At 41.9% G+C, this 24,474-nt stretch overlaps 2 protein-coding genes across 2 annotated transcripts; one reads left to right on the plus strand and one right to left on the minus strand.

Annotated features, from left to right (window-relative positions):
* The first annotated feature begins 4,919 nt into the window (after positions 1 to 4,919).
* Positions 4,920 to 17,041, plus strand: LOC137888926 (MAM domain-containing protein 2-like). Its single transcript, XM_068732443.1, has 15 exons — positions 4,920 to 5,147; positions 5,285 to 5,395; positions 8,152 to 8,441; positions 10,413 to 10,497; positions 10,706 to 10,843; positions 11,218 to 11,495; positions 11,779 to 11,872; positions 12,448 to 12,594; positions 13,308 to 13,427; positions 13,547 to 13,695; positions 14,888 to 14,984; positions 15,449 to 15,607; positions 15,777 to 16,030; positions 16,441 to 16,525; positions 16,703 to 17,041. Exons 1-15 carry the CDS (start codon positions 5,117 to 5,119, stop codon positions 16,747 to 16,749), a joined length of 2,085 nt encoding a protein of 694 aa, XP_068588544.1. The 5' UTR covers positions 4,920 to 5,116; the 3' UTR covers positions 16,750 to 17,041.
* A 485-nt stretch (positions 17,042 to 17,526) lies between these two features.
* On the minus strand, positions 17,527 to 23,725 carry slc30a5 (solute carrier family 30 member 5). The gene is made up of 16 exons (XM_068732442.1): positions 23,187 to 23,725; positions 22,878 to 23,000; positions 22,715 to 22,781; positions 22,311 to 22,396; positions 22,048 to 22,135; positions 21,804 to 21,891; positions 21,603 to 21,679; positions 21,318 to 21,488; positions 20,885 to 21,173; positions 20,464 to 20,672; positions 19,925 to 20,082; positions 19,681 to 19,810; positions 18,720 to 18,984; positions 18,393 to 18,619; positions 17,965 to 18,093; positions 17,527 to 17,813 (listed from the first exon to the last, which is right to left on the minus strand). Exons 1-16 carry the CDS (start codon positions 23,255 to 23,257, stop codon positions 17,643 to 17,645), a joined length of 2,349 nt encoding a protein of 782 aa, XP_068588543.1. The 5' UTR covers positions 23,258 to 23,725; the 3' UTR covers positions 17,527 to 17,642.
* Between the last annotated feature and the right edge of the window lie 749 nt (positions 23,726 to 24,474).

Below are 24,474 nucleotides of genomic sequence, written 5' to 3' on the forward strand. Positions count from 1 at the left end.
TATTTCAACAATATCTTTTTATTGACATTGTATTGCTAAATTTGCCATAGTGTGTATAACTTAGGCCGTTTTCACAGAGACCATACTGTAACACTTGAATAGAACATCTAATTATAAACACTTTGCAAAGCGTTTGCTGAGAAAAACTCCTGTGGATGTCTTGGACCCATCACCCTTGTCACCTGTATGTGATACACGTGTTCCAATACAGTCTGTGGGGAAATAGCATTTAAACACTTGAAACGATGAAATGATTGAAAATGAAATTAATATAGATGAATGAACTACAAGCTGAGTACGGTAATGTCAGGCTACCATTTTTGATTGGCTCAATTAAAGAGTCGCTACTTGGGAAACAAACACCTGTATTGTGTGGTTGTTATGTAAATACGTTTCTAGATAGCAGTAGCATAGCCTTCCCTTGAGTTCTCTTCAACTGACACTCTTTGCATGTTTGGTGTTTCTTCAACTTTAAATGTTATAAAAGACAGACAAAAAAATGTTTTTACATTCCCACATATATGTTTTTATTGGGTGAAATGTGTTTGTTCTTATCTAACACAAACAGTACTAATCTCAATCATCTTAACTGAATTTTTAAGTATTAACATTGGAGCAGTTTCAATAAAATCAGATATTTCCAAATTTAAAATGCTAATTCATGCAGCAAGGTTTTATAAAAGTCACACAAACCCTTTGTATTCCAGGCCCGTTGGTCTTGCTATTAGGCTGACATGCCTGACAGGAAATAAAGTAACTAATCATAGTTGATGTACGATGTCAAGAGCGGAGGCGTGTGAAGCGGGGGTGGCGGTGTTTACGGGGCTCCTGGCATCATAATCCGGGCACGTTTTAGTGTCACTCAGTGCCTGGCAGACCAGATCAATAGGGCCTGTGTCTACATATTATTGAGTCCCTGTAACGCATTCTCACCTAAGTCACGTGCGCCCTTCCGCCGAAGCAGCCGTTACCGTGACAACAATATGTGAAGGAGGACGGCGATGGTGTGGAGTAGTAACCATGGCATCCAATCTGTAATTGCTATCTTTGCAACCGCACGTCTTTGATTCCCACACAAACTTCCTGCACAATTGTGTTAAATACATGCTGTGAACTTTTGACCGAGCCAATCAGAAAGCTCCAAAATGTAGAGGGCAACATGCAGAATGAGGTCACCAGGACGTATTCTGAGGTCACGTCACACAGCCTATATTTCGTGCTCCGAGTCCAACTCACTGCCGGTCTATTTCCGGAGACGACATCAATAATTTGTGGCCCTCTTTGCATACATGGATGAAGATATACTGTACGTGTCTTGTTGTTGAATCTATAGCACGCAGTGAGCACAGACTGAACCCATTACTGGAATTAATGCACATTAATGTTTCATCGCTGCCCATTACAGAGTTATCTCTTATCACGCAGAAAATGGCCTCTCAAAATGCACACTGCAGTTTCTAATGTTTTCATGAGACAGTCAGGCTCCGAACGTTCCTGGCCAGGGCTTGTGTTATCAGTCGGACTGCAGGTGGCACTCTTCAGCAGGATAGTGTGTGACCTACGTGTCCCTCCATTCTTGTTATTTATCTTTATTTATCTCGGGAAGTTTCACTGAGAGCACTGCTTTATTTTTTTCAGGAACACCCTGTGCACGTTCACAGTTACACAGTCTACTCTGGAGCAGTTTGGCATTAAGGGCCTTGCTCATGGGTATTGAATCAGTGCCGCTCTTTTGACTTTGCCCTCCCAGATTTCTCCTGCTGGTCCAGGAATCAAACTGGCGACATTCTGGTCGTACGCCTGCTTCTTTAACCTTCAGGCCACCACTGACTTTTACAGTTAGTTACAGTTAGTAACAATTTAACTTTTATAATCATCAATTAATAAGCCAATCATTCACAAATGATCCATGTGCTATTCATCAACAAATCATTTGTAAATGACCAGTAAATCATTTGTTTCTACATCAATGGAGTCCTTGTAATCAATTTTATCATTACTTGTAAGTATTTTGTACATTACCCAAAAGACAGAATACATGGTCAAATATTCGTAATGTTTTAGCTTGTAGCATGATGGCTCTAGGGACAAAAAAAGTTTGAAAACTGTCAGAATTATTCTTGTTTAAAGATACATATAAATGATTTCTGTCATTATCAACTTGTACAAATGTGTTTAAAAGTATACGGTTGGACATTTGTCTTTTTTCCACTTTTAACTGAGTCACCTGGAGATAATATATGGTTACAAAAAGTTCACAATATATCTAAAAAAAAACACAGAAAATTACAAATAGCATACTAAATGTGTTGGTTGTATTCACGTTTTATAATGATTTATAATCACAGGGCAGAGCCACTAATGGGATGGCTGCGTTCTGACTTGTTTGACTTGATTGATGAAACGTGACGCCATGAAATAAAGTGGTCATCAAGGAAAATTGCATTTATTAAATTATACAACAGTGTTGTCTAGATTTACAATGCTGCGGATAGATTATAGATTTGTTCTGCAAAAATAGATTTCCTCACATCAGAGAACATGAGGCCGTGGTCCCGGGTGTTCCCAGAGGAAGGGCGGAGGGCCAGAGGGGATGTAGCCTGCTGAGCCCTCTGGCAGCCAATCACATACTGAGGATAACATGTCATAACTGTGTCATGCAAATAATAACCTCAGCATGCACTGCATATTACACATTCTGGCTCCTTTCAGTTATTTATTGAAGCGTTTTCTTGTTACATACACAAACACAGACAGCCAGGATAGCAAACAGATGAGAGAAGGAAATTCAAACCAGTTGAAAACTAAAATAGTCATTAGTAATTTTTCTCAAACATCTGAAGATAAACCGACTCAGATCCTCAAAGTTTCCTGAACAACAGCTGCAGTTAGTCTCTCTAGACATAACCAGGGCAGAAGTCATCTCCTTATCTGGTCTGAACGTTTTCCAGGTCGCCTCATTAACACACTGATAACTAAAAGTGAGAGGAGGGAAGAGGATGGAACGAGTAAAAGACAACTGTGGAAAGGAAGAAAAAGACAGACTCAGAGAAAGCTCGTCCGACAGATGGATCACAAATGTGGATGAAAGAAATCGCGTCATAGGCTGGTCTCCTGTATCCAGCATGCTACATTCTGGTCTCCTCTCAAATCCATTCCCTTCTGCAATTACACTGAACTGAACGTGTCCAGGATTAAAATGAAATACATTTTTCTATCAATTGATAATTAAAAAAAAAATCGCTGTGGCACATGGACACAGCGAGTTAGTCTTTGAAGATCCTGTCTTTGTCGTGTTGCCACTCAAATTGCCACTTGGTTCATTCGTATTTAAATGAAATTAGAAGAAAATTCACGGGAATGTCTGCAGACTTTTGTTGGGTGTTCATGCAGGATTAAGGCAGAATTGACTAATGTTCAAATTCACAAATGCAGAATGCCTGCAAGCTGTTTAAAGCTGAAGCCAGGAGAAATATTTGAGACGGTTGCAAAATGTTTTGACTCTCTGCAGGTTTGTAAAACACATAGATCATTTGTGTATTCAGACCTCTCTTTAAACGGTGAAGCACAATCATTCCACGTCCACATGGGGTCTTAAAGACATGTTTCATGAAATTCAGCATACAATGCACAAACGTTTTCTTTTCATTTTATTCAACCTCCCATTGAGAATTAATATCTGTTTTCAAAAAGATTGCTGATGATAATGTACCAAAAGTATGTGAACACTTGTTACACACACAGCATGTGATTGTTGAACATGCCATTTGAAAAACACGCCGCTGTAAAACAATCTCGGCGCTTCAGGGGAAGGATTTTCACAAGATATTGGAGCCTGGTTCCAGGGATTTACTCAGTCTGCATTCCAGGTCCATCCCAAAATTGTTGGATGGGTTTGAGGTCAGGGCTCTGTGCAGGCCAGTCAACTTCTTCCACAATAAACTGTGAAAACAATGTCTTTATCCACCTGGCTTTGGGCCATTGTCATGCTGAAGCAGGAAAGGATCTTCACTAAACTATTGCCAAAAAGTTGAAAGCACGCTCTTTCTCTTTTTTCCCTGGAATGAAGGGCTTAGCCAAAACTAGGTGAGGAGAGTCTTGAGGCTCAGGCTCTGTTAGTGCGACACCTGGAAGCTCCTGGATCCATCTCTTTTTCATTTCCATGTTCACATTCTACGCATGATTTTGTCATGTGGATTGTCTATACTGTAATCTTATCATGTTGATTTATTCTGCACTGGACATCAACCTCAAACCAAAACGACAACATTTGGTTGAAGTATGGTCACGGTTTGGTTAACTAAATGAATGAACTAAAACTACCTGGTTAGGGTGAGGAAACTCTTGCAGGCGTTGTTAGAAACGTCAATGCAGACACTGCTGTTACGCCGCCGAGGACACGTTCTTGTGGCTAATGGTAGGCTAATGTCACGGCTGATAGCAGGATACGTCTGGACAGGGAGGTGAACGCATAGCATTGACCTCCTGTCATTGCCATAACTGAGGTGGCCTTGAATGCATCGCTTCTTTTAGAACATGTAGCGCTGACAGTGTACGGGAGTTCACAGCTTTCACTCATTCTCTTATGCTGCTCATCCTTATACAGGACAGTCCACCATTTTGGAGCTGCAAAAGAGTAAATTCTTCAGGACCAAATTATGTTTTTCTCTCTTAGGATACTTCCTGCATTTAACAAAAAAAAAAATCACTCTTTCTTCATTACTCTTTATCTTCCTTAATTTTCTTCCATAACCACCCTATAATCTCCCACTTCTTTGCCCCACCCTCCCTTGTTTCTCTTTCCCCTACTCCCTCACTGGACTGGCTTCCCACCAGGTCATCACTCACCTTCTTTCTCCTCCTCCTTCTCTCCCCGTTTGTCCCCTCTCTCCTCCTCCTCCCTGCTCTGTTGTCCAGACACAGACCCTTCCCAGCAGAGCGTCTGCAGTGTGCTGCCAGTCTGCGAGCTGGAGAGACACTCAGACGATAAAAACCAGAGGAATCATCAAAAAACAAACTTTTCCTGCAACTTCTTGTATTTTGTTTCGACGGTGGATGCAAACTTTTGCTTTCCTTATTTCCTCTGAGGGTCGATTTATTTCCAGAGAGAGCTGCAATGCTTCCATTCTACCTCTTGACTTTTGCTGGTGAGTACTTTTTAACGGTCGAGCCTGTGCTGGTGAATGAGGGCATGTTTCTGTTCATGCCAGTTGCTATGATTCATACTTACCATTCCCTCTCTCCTCGTTCTCCCCTCCCTCGTTTTCTTTCTCTGTGTTCAAAGCCACCATCCAAGCCCACAGCCAACTGTTGCCAGGCTCCTGCAACTTTGAGTCCAACACCTGCGGGTACACGTCAGATGAAGACTTTACAAGCTGGACCCTGCATAAAGATGGTACTGGGGAACTTGCCACGCAGCATCTTCAGTCTTTTCTTAAAAACGTTTTTTTCTTGCACTACATGTAGGCTTTATTGTGTCTCTTTTAGTGGTTGAGCTGTGATGTAGCGGTTGTTTTGGTGCTGTTTTTTACCAAACGAACGAAGCATGCTGGTGAAAAGAAGCCCATCTGGTCTGCATTGATTCCAGCATCTAAGAAACATCTGGAGTCAGTGAAATAACACATTTAGGCATTCTCGCTGGGTTGGTACTGCAGCTGATACAGATGATTTTTGTGCACACACACACACACACACACACACACACACATATGTACGTTATGTCAGTCAATATTTATGTTAAGGGACGAAAGCCAACAGATGAATGCGGCTTAGATCATTTGTACATCGCCCTGCTCTAGAGAGTACACAACTGCTGCCGACTTCATTCTCACACGCTGTAGCCGTGCTTGCACAAAATGTTGAGAAGGGTCTAGCTGCAGACGCCTTGAGACGCCTCATGTTGTACTTGCAGCAGGATCCTGTCAAGTTAATTGTGACATGAAGCAGGGCCTGAGTTGAGAGGTGGAGGTTATGTTGATGTTACGAAACACTCAGCTCTTTGACCTGATTTTAACTACACAAAACCTAAATGTAACAACTAAATACAACTAAATCTGTCAGGCCTGTTATGGTGAACTTATAATGAATGATCCCCCAGAACCAGTCCGAGTACTGGTCTGATTCAAGTACACTGGACCAGGTCCTGCTCAGTGGACTTTATTCTCAGCATAAATCGGCCTAAATCCTCACTTCCAAATCCTAGGCATATTCAGGCAACCATATTTGGGCAAGAACCAGAATATATTTGGTCCTCCAGTGCCAGAACATATCCAAGCATGCCTACTTGAATTTATAAATACTCTAATACTGAAATCATAATTATTTTGAACCTCATACTCAGTGGTGTACTGTCAATGAAAGCAATGCCTATAACCTCTTGAAGGGAACAGAGGAGCATTTGGGGAAACATTTGCTTTCTTACCAAAAGTGAGATAAGAGAGTCAGGAGGCGATTGACCTAGCTTAGAATAAAAGACTGAAAGCAGGGGGGACCAGCTGGTCTGACTCTCTCCAAAGTTTAAGAACGGAAAGGTAAAAACAACAACTTGTGGTTTTAGTGGGGTAACTATTTTCACTATCAATTCATTTATTGGTTGTTTTCCTGATTAAACAATTATTTGGTGTGTAAAATGTAATGCTATCAGTCAGCTTGTATTGTATGAGCAATTCATTAAATTTAGTTAAGCAATTATTTAAAAAAAAAGTGTCAAAACCTCATACCTGAGAATGTGGAACTGCAAATGGATGATATTTGTACTGTTTAGAGAGTTAATCGATTACCAAAGTTGGCCTTATCTCAATTTGATGACTATGGACCAACCAATGTATTGATTGACTAACTTTCTTCTAAAAGGTGTGTGTATGATTCTTGTTAAAGCTAACCATCTCCCAACTACACCCTTTGGATTAGGGAGGCATGACTGTATCTGCAGCTAGACTCTGTTGGAAAAACTGCTTTTTAAGACTTTTTTTTTTCCCATGATCCTTGCTTGTAGTTGTATGAAAATTGCTCTGCTGCTGCTCTCTGTCTCGCTGCCAGTCTTCCCTCTGGGAAACGCCAACTACTTTCTCTTTTCCTGTTTCCATCGTTGCTGCTATTGCCGCCAGCTTGTTAAAAGGTCAGCGTAGCCAATGGAGTGCTCAGTCGTTGCTCATTTATTCTCCTCTCAGCAGCGCTCTGCTACAGCCGAGTCTGTAAGAGAAGTGAAGTCATGTCAAATATATGAAGCATGCTATGCACTTTTTTTCTTTTCTGAATTCAAACAAGGCAGAGACACTGATGAAATCAAGAAAATACGTCAACTTGATAGTGCGCCATGTTATGATTGGTTAAGTTTCAATTAAGTCAATTTGTGTAAATACAAACATTTGAAAACAATTGCACTTCATTGGCATAAGAGAAAGAAGAAACCCTTCTTGGATGAACCGCATTAAATGTGAAATGAGCTCATCTCCATTGTGAGTGTGCGTGTTTGTCAGGATAGGAGCCCCAAGGCAGCGATGCATTCCACAGGAACAAATAATAAATGACAGACGGGTGAGGAGAGGCCAGAGGCCCCAGTAGCAAAGAAAAAGAAGCCAAGAGTCTCTGTTATGGTGGGAGCTGACTTCCTGTTGTATAATTCCTGATTCCCGAAATTTCAACTTTTTGTATTTTATTGTAGATACATTAGAGACAGTATTCAGCTTTTTACCTTAAAGAGAAGAACTGTGACAGATCATCAGGTCACAAAATTCAGCCTGCTCAGCATTTTGGTTTATGACTAAATACCTGCAAAACTAATGACATTCCCATCAATCTCAGCTGTTCTTTGTGTCTAATAAGCAAATGTCAGTATGCTACACTGTGATGGGGACAATGACAAACATTCGCTGCTAAATGCCAGCATGTTAGCATTTAGCTTAATTGGAGCCCCGGTCTTTCATGCTTCTCACTCTGGGCTTGTCATATCACAAGTTCATATTCTTTGAACTTTTCAAAAAACTAGATTACAGTGAAACTTAAGGGATGGCAGACAGATAAAACAGAAAAAAACATTCCAGTGTTTCATATTTGTAGAAAAATTAGCCAAAACATGAAAGAAAAAGTCTCTTGACAGCAGCAATGTTTGCAATTGATTTTTTCTAAACCCCACATACCTTTTCATTTCAGGTCGTTTTGTCGCAGTGGATGCAGCCGTGAGAGATGTCCAGGATGGTGAGATAGGTGCAGAAACTGGGCCACAGAGAGCGATCACAGGGACCCTGCTGAGTCCGGCTCTGGAGCTAGACGAGTGGAGCTGCCTGAGGCTCGTCCACCAGATCATCGGGTCGGGAAGCCTGGAAGTCCTGCAGCGCACGGAGGGAAAGAGCTTTGACAAGCCGCTGTGGAACAGCCAGGTGTCCTCTGACAGCTGGGTCATCTCAAGCATGGACCTGCAGAACAACACCGAGCCGTACAGGGTAAGGGTCACTTCAAAAAATGTTTGTCCTGAGGGTGTCTATAGAGGACGGGTCATTCAGTGTCCAAAATGTAAAGTGTTCATCATCTGAGGAGCTTGAATGTGCTGATTAAATTTCACATCTAACAACAGTAAGTTACATGTAAATGTAACCTTTAGTTTTGGAGATATTGTAGACGAATGTGGAAGTAAATTAAAAAATGTTAGGAATCATGCAAAACACACGTAACAACAACATTTAAGCACAAAATGTAATAATCTTATTACTTATGTTTAAACAAATCAAAGTAACAGTGATGCATAACTATGAATCCAGTTGTATACATGACTGAGTATTGGGGCCATTGTTAATAAACAAAACTCTAAAAAGTAATAATATTTCAAAATAAAGTTGTGACTTTACGAGCAGAGCGTTGTGATGTTATGAGCATAAAGTCATAATTTTACAAAAAAATCCTTCTGAATTTCAGTGATGATCTCCTAAGTAGAAAAAAATAATGTGTTGACTGCTTTATGAGGGAAAAGCGGTCCAAAGCGAGCTGAAATGGAAAATACGTTCTCCAGATTGGGTTTCAGGCAACATGACTGTAGGGTCCTCTGCCATTCTCATTTTCTAAAAGTAAAAAGCTTCAAAATGAATTAAAAATGTACTTAAAGACATAATTATGTACATTTTTAGAAACAGTAACTGCTGACTTTCATTCCCTCTTTCGTTAGACAGCGGCGATGCAGAAGACAACATTTCATGCTGTTGCTGACAGGAGGAAAGACAAAAGTTGATATTACACATGCAGGCTTAAATAAAGGCCAGCATGAAGTGTGTGGAGAAACACACACACACACACCTTCACCCACACACACACACACACACACACATTATCCAAACAGTGTGGGAATAGTGCAGCACATGTTTATATTATATGCACAGGCAGAGCTGACTCTGACAGGGTCGTGACCTACATAGTGGTAAGCCGGGTCTGTGTGGGCCCCTCAGCGCAATAATGTACTCAGTCCAAAGTAGACCCAGGTGAAAAAATGTATATGTCAGTGAATTAACCTTCACACTGACTGCTAAAATGCTCTGCTTGTTGCTCCTTTAATCACTGAAGAGAAGATTGATACCAACTGATGGTGTGCAGGATGTTAAAAAGCTGACGCCTCACTCAATTTCTGGCTTTGATAGATCTGTGTGTTAAGGATGGAGTCTGGATGCGGTTAGGTTAGCTTACCATAGCAAAAAAGACAGTATAGGCAAGGGAAAACAGCGAGCCTGGCTCTTCTCCAAATAAATTGTTGCCAAGAAATAATTACACAATGCAACTCCCCCTGAAATATTTATGTTGGTGTATGGATTAAACGAACCAGATTCAGTTTGAAGAGAGCCAGGCTACAGCTGCTTCTCACTGTTTCCGGCCTTTGTGCTGTTTAAGCTAATCACGTCCAGACTCTAGGACTGTAACATTATCCTACTTAAAGCACAGACACAAAAGGGGTTTCAATCTTTTTTTCTATATGAAAGAAAGCAAAAAAGATTTTTTTCCCAAAATGTTACAATTTTAAATATTATTTTAACAACAAAAAGCTACCGGATGGAAATTATTAAGAAAATCTCTATTTAATAAAAAAATGACAAAATACTATGTAAAATAGATATGAATACAAATTTAACACAGATAATAAAAAAACATGCTATTAATTCTAAAAAAAACGTACAAATGACCTCTTAGATCATGCTTGGTCCCACTCACACACACATGTACAAGCCCTGACCTCATGTGTTCCTTCTCCGTCTTCCTGAAGTCATTTCACTGAAAACCTGCCGCTCACCAGAGCTATAAAAGTAAATTAGATGTCTGTGCGTTTCATGGGTGCACTCTATCTGACCTATACGTCCCGTGATGTCTATGATGTCACTCCTGTGTCACTCCACATCGGGGTTGCAGGGTATCGCTGAACATGTGTTGTTGATTAGGTTGTAATCGAAGGTAAACCCGGAGGGAGCGCTGGGAGCAGCGTGGCCATCTTTGAGATCCATATCAGCTCTGGATACTGCCTGGGTCGGTGACTTCACACATACATCACCCACACAAAAAATAATCCACATAAGCATGTAACTCTGGATTCAGACCATCTGTGCTCTGTTCCTTCAGCTCACACACACACACACACACACACACATGAACATTGTTGGTACATTATTAAGTCTGAAGCCTTTTGCACCCACACCCATACTGGCTGTCCTGTTTCGCATGTTTCTGCGTCTAGAGTGTGATTTCGAGGAGTCTCACCTGTGTGGATACAGCAATCAGTGGAACGCCAATGTAAACTGGTATGTGGGAGGAGGCGGGGGCCAGCTGCTTGACAACAACATACCAAACGACCACACATACAACAACAAGACAGGTGAGTCTCACTCATAGAAATGTGTTTTTTATCCAATGACTTAGAGCCCTGCTGGTTTTACATTTTGGATGAAAAAAAGCAAATGAATGCTATTCAAGAAAAAAATCTTTTTTGCATAGTTTGGCCATAATTTACATCAGTAATGATAACATTTACTCCCCATTTTAAAAGATAAGCCTGATATTACTAACAATCCATTGGTTCATCTCTCACTACTTTCTATAATGTCTGTGGGCTTCTAGTCCTTCTTAATAATGGTGTAGACCTGTAAAAATGGGTCACAAATGAATAGTTTAACTTCTAAAAGTCTCAGCAATTTCGTAAAAACAGCTGGGCACCGGAACACGATAGCTCATGTTCAAACACTCACTCAGGTCACTTGATGTACGTGGACTCCATCTACGCCAAAACTTTCAAAGAAGTGGCCAAACTGGTGTCTCCCATGACGACGGTGCCGATGTCCGGCTGCCTGAGTTTTCAGTACCAGCGGAGCGAGAGGAGGGGGAACCTGTTCTCCGTTTACACCAGAGACCAGCTGGGTCAGTACCAGGAGCTGTGGAGAGCAGACACAGAAATCCTGAGCGATTGGAGCGGGGAGATCGAAGAATGGATACCTGTGCAGGTGGACCTGAAGGCACCATACTCTGTACAGGTCAGTATGAAGATGTCAGCTCTATGTGATGACTTATACGTAAACAGATAATGAAATTAGCAAAATCTGGGAAGAGGAGACAAAGCATCAAATGTCATCCAACTTTGTCTTAGTAATCCGTATCCTGCTGAAATGTTTAAACTCTTTAGAAAACAATATATAACTTAAAAATGTATTTACCCCTGAAATATAATGTGCATGAAATTCCCTCCTGTGTGAGGGTTTGCATCTGCGTGCACACAATGGCATGCGTCCTTGTTTATGAGTCTCTCTGCCTCTCTAGGTGGTCTTTGAAGTATCCTTTAACAGCCCGAGAGGCGGACGTGTTGCAGTTGATGACATTTCCTTTTCTCCAGAGTTTTGCAGCACAGACACTGGTGAGCTGCAGTCACAGATACTTACTGTTGATTCTAAACAGTTGTATCTATAATCTAATGCTTTCTGGGTGAACATACTAAATATTTACTTTTTAGGATTTTAAAGGACTAATAGCGTACAGCCCATGATTAAACAGATACAACCTTGGAGGTTCACATGTTGTGAGGATAGAATTTTGGCATATAGAATACAATATATGTTATTATTATATTTTCTCTGTGCTGTCGAAGGTGAAAATGTTGATCACATTGTGTGGCACTGGAGGAAAAGTTTTGTTGTTACCAAAATCAGAACTGAACAATCTTCTATGTGCTTTTATGTTAATTGTTTGTCAATTGTTGAAACTCTATGCTGCTGCTATTCTTGTTAAAGAGATACTTCATCTCAATGGGACAAACCTGGTTAATTAAAGGATACATTAAAAAACTAAAAATCACTTAAATGTATTCATCTTCTAGCGACAATTAATATCCATAAAAAATGTCACTCTTGCTGATAAATCGTAAATACTACAACCAGAGCCACAACAGTTTATCCAACATCAAAACACTGCTTCCATACATTTGTTCCACAGAGCCGACCTTTGACCCCTCCATCGCCAGCTGTGACTTTGAGTCAGGTTTCTGCCGCTACACCCAGGACCAGGGGATGTTGTCGTCGTGGAGGAGAGTGTCTGTGAAGCCCAACATATTTAGGAACGGAGACCACACAACAGGCGCAGGTGGGCTTCGACAACCGATAGAGGGTTTTAGTCTTGAATACTTAAACCTGCATTAAAGGGGAATTGAGTCGCCATCAGTTGGGGAAGAAGTTTAAAAATGTAAAATAGAAAGAAGGGAGCTCACCAGATGTCAAAAGCTCCTTATCTCTGCTTGAGGCTAGCGGCTCGAAGCTACATTAACCGCTACTAGTATATCACATCAATATCTGTGCATGTGAATCGAGTGGAGTTACATTTTGGGTAATGTAGGCACCAGGTTTTGACAAGAAAGAAGAATGTGTGAATTGAAAAAGCCCATTTCTCCGGTTCTGCTGCATTGATTTTGATCCTTTTTCAATAACAGTCCATCGTGAGTCTGACAATGTTATAGGAGTGCATTGCTAAACCAGTGGAGAAGCTTACACCCTTAACTAATATTTAAAATGTTACATTAGGCCAAAATCATGGATGATTATTTTACAATTCTGCAGAATTACAACGATTACAACTTCACAAGCCAGTGATTTGGTGGTGGCTTTGCATCAATCTGTTTGAGACTTAATTCACACAGCACAACTGTAGCACCTCTGGATGATAAAGTGGGATTTGAGGTGGAAAAACTGTTGAAAAGTGTTGAATAAGATCCAGGTGTGAGTGGTCATGGGAACAATTCATGGCGAGCAGATTTACAGAGACAGTTTCTCAAGAAGATAAAGTCTGTCTTCTCCTTCCAGGATATTTCCTGTTGGCTCATTCCCGGCTGAGCCCACGCTCTAGTTACGTTAGCCGTCTGATCGGTCCAACTCTGCCAGGGAACGTGAAGTTCTGCCTTAGATTCTACTACTCCCTGAGGGGTGAGTGGCACCCGAAAACTCATCGGATGGAAAGATATTTGCCATGAGTGAATCCTGTGCTGTGATTTTTTTTTTTTTTGTACTGACTCACCAGACATAAATAACTCTGGCAACTGCAGGTTTCAACCAGACGGACCAGGCTCTTGCTGTGTATCTGCAGCAGCAGCAGCAGAGCAGCAGCCAGGAGAAGATCTGGACTCAGGGGGAGAAGTCCAGAGGACTCTGGATCACGACAGACATCGACTTCCAGACGTCACAGCCCGCCAAGGTCAGAGGAGAGGAAGTGGAAATATCACATCAGCCAGAATAAGAGTGCAGAATGAGTGCAAGAAGAAAGTAAGGAGGGTAGGAAAGATCAAATCAAAGGATGAAAAAAAGGGAAAAAAGGAAGGAAGAGAGTGATTGAGCGAGTGAGTGAGTGAGTGAGTGAGTGAGTGACTGAGTAAAAAAGACAAACAGAGGACAGGAGGTACTAACCATAAGGAGAGAAGTGAAGAATCACCAGAGTCATAGGAATTTATCCTCTGGGGAACATGAATGTCTCTGGTTGATTGTATGGAAGTCTATGAGAAAATGACCGTATTTCTCACTTGATTTATTACCTCAGTAAAACTGGTAAAGCAGTAAAAATTCTTCAATACAGTGTGATGTTCATTTAGTAAATTTTGGTCCCATTTACAGTAAAATGTACGATACAGCAGGGTATTATTAAGGGCGCGGCTACCTTGTGATTGAACGGTCAATGCCACGCTGTTGTACAGTCATGTACAGTCAATGGTCTGGCCCAAAATGGTGGACCAATAAACTGACACTACAGCTATGCTGCTAAAATGTCTATAAAAAGGGAAAGGAACTATTTCAGAAGAGCTAATTTAGGAACAAATAAAGAAGCAAGCACATAAAAACTCAAATAAACCAATGGATGGATTAAATAAATAAAGGAAGGAAGCAGGACAAACAGGCTAAACAGTTGATTCATAAAAACCTTTACTTTGTGTTCTGGTAGCATTTGAAGTTCTGCGATTTTCTTTCTTTTATTTACGACAGAACTGCGGTTAGAGGACACCGTTTTATCGCCATGTGTTTATGTGCATGACAATTCATTCATCCAGATCCCAAAGTGCTCAAAGGCATTCTTCACACTGGCCTTTTGTTCCCTACTTTACATATTGAACCGTTTAAAACACTCAGCATTTGAGCGATGATTTATTTTCTTCCTCATGAGTCTCACACACACACACACACACACACACACACACACACACACACACACACACACACACACACACACACACACACACACACACACACACACACGTTAGAGCAGAAGCAACAAACAAAGTGTTTGTTGGTTTTGTTCAATTGCGAAGTGATGGTGTGAGTGAGAAATGGTTTTAATCCCTCTGGGGCGGTGAAGCCGGTGTTGACGCCTCTGCCTACGGTTTACCTTTGCTGTTCAGGTGGTTTTTGTCAGCACCTGCAGGAGCTTCTGGGACTGCGGCTCCGTGGCTTTGGACGACATCAGTGTGAGCCTCGGAGACTGTGAGCTGACAGCAGGTAAAAAATCTGCAACAACAAAAAAAAGAACTCGGGGCTCACGCGTATCTCCACCAACCCTCATCTTAATGTGTTATACGTTTCAAATGTTTCATTCACATCAACATACACACAACAATAGACAGTCGTGTTGTTGAGCTGATGACAGCCATTATTTCTGGAGAAGAACTAGATCCAGTGCAGTACCAACTACAAATAATTGTTCCAAATCAGCAAAATGTTTCAATCACCATTTTGTGCATAACAAACTAACTCCTTATTTGCTTGTTTGGGGCTCCTGGTGGCTGCAGGACTGGCAAAGTGACTATAAATAGAATATTAATAGAGTTTCAGGTGATTCCCACAGCAAAAGTAAAGTAAAAGTCAGTCCAGCGAGATGCAGCCAGTTGATAATTGTGTTTCAGCGTTAACTGTCACAATAAAGTGTTACCCGACATGAAGTGTCATTCATGTCCCTGTTGCAGGTTTGTTGGCATTGTCTCTGCCAGGACACTGTGACTTTGAAGCAGGCCTGTGCGGCTACACTCAGGACAAGCAGAGCGATGATGCCGACTGGGAGTGGAGGAGAGGATCCACCCCGACCTCGTACACCGGCCCCAGAGGAGACCACACCACGGGAATCGGTGAGGGTTTCCTGCTTAAACTCTCCATCCAAGTCCAGAATACTCTGCTTATAACACACACACACACGCTCACACACACACACTCACAGTACACAAGCATGCTGAAAGAGAGACACTCAAGGTGCTGTTCAAACAGAACGAGTAAACCCGTTTGGCTTTCGATTGACAGGATACTACCTGTACGTGGAGGCGTCGCCCATGCTGCGCGGTCAGAGTGTCCGGCTGCTGTCCCGACCTCTGAGGGCCTCCAGGGGGCCACAGTGCCTGCGCTTCTACTACCACATGTACGGCTCAGGTACGGGTCAGCTCAGCATTCACCTCCGCAAGGACGGAAAGGACGCGTTGCTGTGGCAACTGAGCGGCGAGCAGAGCATCGCCTGGCTGAGGGCCACAGTGGAGTACCAGAGCGACGGCCAGCATCAGGCAAGAGTGCAACAACACCTCTCCCGACTGTTTTACATTTAAAGCCTGTGTGCTGGACATGGTGACCCTGAACGATAGGCAACAATGGCAGCTGGTTTATACACTTACATACTCTAGTGGTGCAACTGATGAATATTTTCACTATAGATTAGTCTACCACTATTTTGATTTTGTTGGGTCTATAAAATGTCAGAAAATTGTGAAAAATGTATTTATATTAACTAGATCTAGATCACTTTTCTGCAGAACAAGTACTTGTACTTTTGATACTTTAAGTACATTTTATTTCAGTAGGATTTTAAATGCAGGACTTTTGTGTGTTATGTTGCATTGGTACACGTACTTCAGTAAAGGATCGGAGTGCTTCTTCTGCCACTGCTCATCACTCACTGTGAGAAATGTGTTTTCAGATTGTGTTTGAAGCGACCAGAGGTTCATCCGTTAGGAGTGACATCGCCATCGATGACATCATCTTGGAAGGCGGACCTTGCCCCGGTAAACAATCTGCAATATCTTAGATAATTGTTGAACACACAGCTACAGATTAAACATCCAAGAAAGACAAAATGCACAGTGTATGATCATAAAATGATAGTTAAAAAAAAAAAAAATCAAAACTACCAATTTAAGGTCTGTAGCAGCTTCCTGATTTTCTTCTTGATTCTCCTGCAGCAATGGGGATCAAGGCCACCGTGGGAACCTCCAATGAGATCGAGTAGAAGGCAAGAGGAAGTCAGCTGTGTAGGATGCATGAACCTCATTTTTTTATTTTATTTTTTGCACATTAGACTCCGGACACCTGCATGTCAATCTGAACACGTAGGGATGCGGGTAAAATGAATCTTTTCACGTAGTTTTGTTTTCCTGGAGCAACACATATCAGTTGTGGCATAGTCAGCATTTCTCTCTGCATCGTAGCTACAGAGAGCGTGTTTAACTGTGTTTCTCTTCACATGTATATGCATTAGATTAATGCTCATTGCTCAAATAAAGCTAGAAGGTTATTCACCACTCTTTTTGGTTTTCTATCATTGGTAACTGCTGAAGGCAATACTTAGCTAAGCATGATCTGCAAATGAATCAAGAAAGACTGATGTCATCATCATCATCATCATCATCTCGGTGTCTTTACTGAAACTCAGGTAGTGACACAAATATCAAAACGTTTCCAACATGTCACTAGTTAGAAGAACAATGACACAGAACATATGACTATAATTAAAACTGGATTTTGTCAGAACTCACCAGTTAGCTGTAATGGTCGGAAGTGTCGATGACAATCCCCAGTTGTGTTACAGATGTCCCTGAGAAAGTAAAACACATTTCTTCTGAACCATTACATAAGCAGTCAAACAGATGAAAAGTTGTCTGTTTCCACTTTAAGCTCTGCGACCATCATAAGGCACTTCTTCTTTGAAAATGACAAATACAAATAATAATAAAGTCAGATTAAATACTTGTTCAAACACAAAAACAAAATGCAGATGACACAAAGATAAAAGCAATATATTCAGATTTATTTTAAACCGCATACATACATACATACATACATATACTGTACATTTCAATGAAAAAGGGGACAGAAGGTTTCATTTGGTCCAGCGGACAGTCGTTACATAATACACGTCCCGTCTTTCAGGTATTTTATGGACTCCATTTGCTGCGTCATTGCCAGAACTTCCTGAAATCCTGTGCTGAGTCCAGACATGTGCTGGAAGTACGCCTCCTTCTCCACCTGGACCGACAGATTATTCACCCCGGCGTCTTTCAAAATGGCCGTCACCTGGAATGGAATCACACAGACCAATCAGAACTGTCAATATCCTAACTTAAGATTTCGCAGAGGTGAGCCCCGAGGATGAAGTTAAGTCCTCCGGTATGAAGTCCTGCAGAGAAACATCAGCTTGACTCTGGAGTCTCCAGTTTGTACCGACCTGCTGTATGATCCTCTGCTCCACCACGTCTGCCATGATCTGGAGGTGGATGGTCCCTGCGATCACGTTGGCTGAATGCCTCCAGAAATGAGGGTCTCTGTACGACAAAACTCCTTCGATCTTCTCGATCTGAAACAACGCCACGAAAACCATTTAAACATCTGCTGAAACTAAAAACTTACATTTTCTTCAAAATTGAATTAAATCTGTCAAAAATCAAACAAACAAAACAGACAACCTCCTTTGTGGAGTTAAACAGCATCACATACTACTGATTTCAGATGTTAAAAGAAAAGTTCACAACTTACACCAAACCGCTTAATTTGTCCCAGTGGAAAGTTTTAGTGCGTTAGATTAGTGGGCAGCTAAACCATCATCTGCTAGAGAAAACTGCAGTAACTTTGCCCTCACCGCGGGCGACTCCTCACCTTTTCCAGCGCACTGTTCAGCTCCTTCTCGTTTTCTGGGGGACTTCGTAGAAGAAGAACCTCGCAGGCGTCCTTCAGCAGCGGGATGACGCTGAGGAAAATAAGCGTGGCGATGAAGAGCGAGCAGATGGGGTCGGCGATCAACCAGCCGAACTGACGGATGAGGATGGTGGAGATGATGACACCGACGCTGCCCAACGTGTCAGCCAGGACGTGGAGGAAAACACCTGGAAAGGAAGAAAAATAAAAACATGAGATTATTATCTGGCTACAGCTTACACACACATCATTTATTTAGTGCATCGACAGAAACACACACACACACACCTCTCATGTTGGCGTTCATGCCTCCACCCCCGGAGCCATGGGAGTGGCCGTGTCCGCCGTGTCCGTGCCCGCTGTGCCCGCCGTGCCCGTGCCCTCCGTGAGAGTGGCCGTGCCCTCCGTGGCCGTGCTCGCTGTGGGAGTGGCCGTGGTGCGAGTTACCGTGGTCACTTGACGAGCAGCTTTTGCCGCCGTGGGCGTGAGCGTGAGCGTGACTGAAAGCGCAGATACCCACCAGGTTGACCAGTAAGCCTCCCACAGACACCGGCTAGAGGAGGCAAAAAAAAGACTGCAGTGTGAAACTAGTGCTGGGTATCATCAAACACAAAAACTATACTTTTTCAGATAGCTTGCTTTGCAGAGTAACAAAATATCAATTATAAAATGTCCATACAGTCTGTTCAAGGGGAAAACAATAACTACTTTCAACAAAAGCTGTATGTTAAGGTAAAACCTTTAAGTTATGTTATTCTCTAAATTCATGTTTGAATGTTTTTATTGAGGCAGCCATTAAAGGGTGTGATTTGGATGAGGTTGAAAATTAAATGGATTTTATAATCTACTGTCCATTCAATTATGATGTTAGACGTCCCAGTCTGTTTGATATGATTACCATCAACATATAAGAGCATAATAGTTTCATTTGGTATGTTTTCATCTATGCTTTGACACATATGGATAAGAGTACCCCGTGTTTCTGCTTGCTTTCTTAAAGGGATTTTCACCTGTGATTAAATACAGCGTCTCAACATCCAATAAAACAGGGGAACTTGTAAGAGAGAGATTTTAAATTGTAGTTCCTAAGGCTGTTAATACAGTTCCCAAAATGCACCTGGATAGGGAGGGTCTAATGAAAAGAAGCTGTCTGGTAAATGCCCATTTCCTTTAAGTGCATCAACAGGTTGGAGCAAACGCACATTCAGTCAAAGGCCTGAACATTAAGCGGTAGATGCAGTTTACTCACAGTCAGCATGTCTGTGTTGATATTGGGAGGATCCAACACGCGGGTGACTGACTCGACAAAGACAAAGAAAGCGATGACCATCAGGAACAGGCCGTTGATGAATCCAGAAAGTATTTCCACACGACCATACCTGCAAAATAAAAAACAAGAGTCCATTTTTAGATCCAGTTGAATTTTTAAAATGCTTTCCATCTTTCCAGCGTCTCCTATAAAAGCCTTTCCAAATGTTCTTGATGGACGTTACCCGTAGGAGAAGATCCTGGTGGCTTTCCAGCGCGTCATGAGGGCCGCAAACAAGCCGAGGACTAAAGCGGAGCAGTCAAACAGCATGTGGAAGCCGTCGGAGATCAGTCCCAGACTGTTGGTCCAAGCGCCGTAAAACAGCTCCACGAAGGTGAAAGCCTGAAACGTGCAGAGCAGCAAACCTTACGTTTACCTCAAAAGGAAAAGTTTCTTTGAGTTGGAAATATAATACAAGATGTTATAGGAGAGCAGGAGCAGTTTGTAGGGAATATCACGGCAACAGCCTTCTTATTAGATTATCAATCTCTATTGGACAGTTGACATTAATAGACTTCACAAACTTTTCCTGCATATTCTAATATGCAGAATCTCTAATAACATGTCCTGGGATTTCCATTTAATTAAGAAAGCTCTTATTTTGAAAATTTTAAAAAATCCACAAATATCCCTGGCAAATCAAGTATTTATGTGGTGCTGCCAATTTTTAAGCATTTCAGTAAATTCCCCACTCCAATAACATTCTTGAATAACTGTGCGTACCAGGTTGAGACACAGGAAGTAGAAGATCTGTCTGGAATCGTATTCTTCGAGGATCTGTTTCAGGGAATCTTTGATGAACCGTGGGAGGGACTGCGATGTGTGCTGCAGGGCGTCCCCCATGAAATTGTACAGAGGGGTCCCTTCAGGCGAGTAACCCACCAGGGTGCCCTTATGACCTTTCTTTGACGGAGATGAGAGAATGCTGGAGGCTGCAGGCAGAGAGGTGAAGGAGGAGAATAGACACACATTTAACGTAAGTATATGGACTGAAAACACCAGGAGTTTAGCTTTTCAGTGAGTGTATGGTGACATACAGAGGTACATTAATATCCATAAATGCTTTGCCAGTGCTGCTGGGTATGCACACCAAAGTGGTAGGAGGATCTGAGATGAGGCGCCGACTCCCACAGCCTTTACTTACACATGATGAAGAAGATGGCGCTGACGATCACTCCTCCCGAGAGCACATGCTCTGTGCTGACCTGCTGGGGCGGTTTGCTCATGGAGCGCAGCTGGTCGGTCAGCGGGTGAGTCCAGAAGTTGGCCAGCAGCAGGGCGCTGAGGAAGAGGGCGATGGCGCCGTAGCGGGCGCACCTCGGCGTCTCCATCTTGGTGTTGCAGATGGCCTCCACGTAAAACTCCAGGATCATCACGGAGAGGATGATCATCCCGAACGGCAGGATGAGGGCCGACCACGATTCTACTTTACTCTGGTGTCGAGACGGAGTGAAAAAGCAGTCAGTGAGGAGGTCAAACAAATCATCCGAGTGGCACAGAGGAAGACAAAAATATATTATTTTTTTTTCTGAACTCATGTGAGCGCAAAAAGACAGACACATGGTCTGTGCACTTACTTCTGTGGTCAACGAGAGCACTATGACCCAGGGGAGCAGCACAACGGCCGAAACCAGGTTGTCAAGGGCATAGAGGCGTTTCGCACCACCAATTTCCACCGACAGTTTCCTGGAGACTGTGTGGAAGCCCACCTTCAGGCACAGGGAGGCCACCAGCAGCACTACACCCCCCTGAAGGGAAGACAGAGGGAGGAATTTCATTTAGAAGGCGGAACTAATACTTTGCTACGCTTCTGTGAGCAGCACCAAACACAAACTTTAATGCATGATACGGCTTTTGCTTACTTTATGATCTGCAACCCCTAAAAACGCAATGGCTGTGTAGAGGAAATGAGTGAGCGCGCTGTCATGATGTCCCTCAGCTGGTTTGAAGACGAGTAAAGGCAAACACAATGTAAGCAGATGTATACAATAAACACAAACGGATCAGGCCAACAACTGTGAAAACAGCTGTAACCGCTGCCCTCCATGTGGAGCAAAGGATACGGTGCTCCGCCATCTTCGCCATGAGGTCGTCGTTGTCGAAGAGGAGGAGGCAGATCACGGCGATGATGAAGAGCACAGCGCCTCTGGTCTGCGTAAAGTCAGACAAAGCAACAGAAATGCATTTCACATATTTCTACCACAGTGACAGATTCATCTGAGGCAGTAAACACAGTGCAACACAGGCATTTAATGCGGGGTCAAGTTTCTGATATAAAACCAGTTGTGTGAACTTGTGGCCTCTTACCTTGGACGGCCCCCCACCCGCGCTTGTGAAGAGGACACCGAGGAGAGCAATGACCACCACATCACTGTGCTCAAAAAGCAACAATGTCCTGTGAAAAAAAAAAAAAAAAGAGACACAGATTTGGATCACACCCTAAACACAACAGAGTCTGCATGATTACACACAAAGACATAAACACACACACGTATGCTCACATGCATGCACATTGCCTTTAACTGCTGAGAAACACTGACTCTGAACACACATGTATGCTGACATCTTACCTTAGAGGTCCACAGAGAGTCAGACCGAAGAAGCCCAGGAGGGATATGACACAGCTGAAAACAGCATGCTTTAGTAACTTTATCCACTAAAAAGAAAACAGATTCAAAAAGAAAACAGATTATTATTAATATCTTTAAGTGGTAATAACTAAGATTTCAGTGCTGGTTGATTTAGAATTTATATTTGAGTGAAAACAAAGGAATGGTTGGTACAGTGGCTTTACAAAAAGGCATTGACACAATGTATCTTCCTTTTATAAAGCTCAACCGTCACAATATTATGTTGAATGAAGCAGAAAAGGCAGATGAAACTATGAACAGAGACAAATCTTCTTCTTGTTTTTCCTAAATAGAAGCAAGAGCTGGATCACGCACAAATAGAAGAGGAAACAAAATCAACACACCTGTCTTTTTGAGATGACTTTTCCAGACGAGAAAGGCTTTTGAAAGAAAAGCAGAATAACAGCACTCCTGAGGAAAGAGGAGGGTCACTGTCAGCACGTTGTCACCCGCCATAAATAAAAACCTGCGGTTATAATAATACATAACAAGTGTAAATTCACGTACCCTAATTTTAGTATGAAGATGAACTGGACAATGTGAACAACTTTTAGGATGTCATACGATTCAAAGATCCCAAGAGCCTTGAGGACCTTCGTGACAATCAGTAAAACTATGTATCTGGTTAGCCTGAGAGAAAAAAAGACAAAGAAGACATTATGAGCATACAAGGGGGGGAAAACAATCAACTGAAACACGTCACCATATGTTAATCAGCTGCTCAATTGATATGCTGAGACTAATCATTTATGCATCATAAGTAATAACTCAGACCGGTTGCATGAGATTAATGTAAGATCAACAACAGACACATACCTAGAATTGGGCACTTCGACCATGCCCAGTTTGCCCCCGGACAGTACGTTGCTGCTGTATTTTTCGTCCATCTTCAAGCACCTATAGTCGACCAGTGTAAGTCCAGTTGCAGAATTTAAGCCCCTAATATCCTAAACATTACTGTTACATGAATAGTGAAATTAAACCACAGCCCATTTAACGTCACCGGTAAAGACTACGGCCGGGCTCCTGCTGGCTCTTATTCATTATTCCGTTTAAACTTAACTCAATATCTAAAATAAAGTATACACAGGCATACACCTTCAGTCAGTTGACAGCTTTCTTTGCCTGTTAGCCTGTTAGCTAGCTAGCTAGCCCTCTGGCATGCCAGCTGAGTTAGATTCCAAAGTTTCTGGCTGTAACACGGCCCTCTGTGTACGCGGTACGTCAAACTATGACACGTGCTCTCCTAGTTAGAGCTACTTAATTAACGAGTCCTCGGTTGAGCTGACCACAACAACAGTTAAGAGTCCGCAATGAAAGGATAAAACATCCAAGCTGGCCAAAAAGCCACAGCACTTCCGGACACGGTAAACAAAGTCCACGTCACGTGCGTTTATCATTCGCGAACGTCGCTACTGCGCAGTTCGGATTTATGCGTCGAAGATGACGACGACGGTAGAAAGTAACGAAGTAGTTAAATATAAATGATGTGCTTCATTTTGACTTTATTTTATGCCAATCTTTAGAAAGCTGGGCGACTTCAACGATGACTTAGGTTGTCTTTCGTTTCAATATTGCGAAGTTTTAAAACAAAATCATAAAGGATGTTCTTGTGGAGCCCGTTTCCGCTAGGAAAAAATTGTTTAGGAATGACAAAAGATGTAATGTCAGAGTTAATATTAGATACCAAGTCCACATTATGAGATACTGAGACATGAGTTTGATTTGGGATTACTTAGAATATTGACTTGTGTATCATAATTTTGTCAAAATGTTATAATGTATATATTATTAGTTATAATTGTATAGATTGTTTCATATTTTTACTCAAACAATCATATTATTGACTTAATATATCATCATTTTAACTTGCAAGGTCAATATTTAGACGTCCTATTTAATGGTAAAGTAAAGTCCAGATTTTGACTTACTACCTTCTGTCTGTATATATAATATTTTAGTTATTGTGGATTTTTTACATTTTTAATATTCTTATTACTTATTTATAATTCTTGTTTTGATCTTGTTTTTGTACTATGTCTCTTGTTTGCACTATTCTGTATGCTGCTGTAATCCTGTAAATTTCCTTGCTGCGGGACTAATA

Source organism: Cebidichthys violaceus, unplaced genomic scaffold, assembly GCF_023349555.1.
Source record: "Cebidichthys violaceus isolate CVI_PGR_0920_01 unplaced genomic scaffold, fCebVio1.0.p SCAF_59, whole genome shotgun sequence".
Taxonomy (NCBI): domain Eukaryota; kingdom Metazoa; phylum Chordata; class Actinopteri; order Perciformes; family Stichaeidae; genus Cebidichthys; species Cebidichthys violaceus.

Excerpts from the sequence above, each read along its gene's own strand:
- LOC137888926 (XM_068732443.1), top strand. The coding sequence starts at position 5,117 with ATGCTTCCATTCTACCTCTTGACTTTTGCTG. Across the intron at positions 8,442-10,412 it reads ACAACACCGAGCCGTACAGG|GTTGTAATCGAAGGTAAACC; the intron begins GTAAGGGTCACT and ends GTTGTTGATTAG. Across the intron at positions 13,696-14,887 it reads AGACGTCACAGCCCGCCAAG|GTGGTTTTTGTCAGCACCTG; the intron begins GTCAGAGGAGAG and ends TTTGCTGTTCAG.
- slc30a5 (XM_068732442.1), bottom strand. The coding sequence starts at position 23,257 with ATGGACGAAAAATACAGCAGCAACGTACTGTCCGGGGGCAAACTGGGC. Across the intron at positions 22,782-22,877 it reads ATCTTCATACTAAAATTAGG|GAGTGCTGTTATTCTGCTTT; the intron begins GTACGTGAATTT and ends CTCTTTCCTCAG. Across the intron at positions 21,680-21,803 it reads GGCGAAGATGGCGGAGCACC|CTGAGGGACATCATGACAGC; the intron begins GTATCCTTTGCT and ends TCTTCAAACCAG.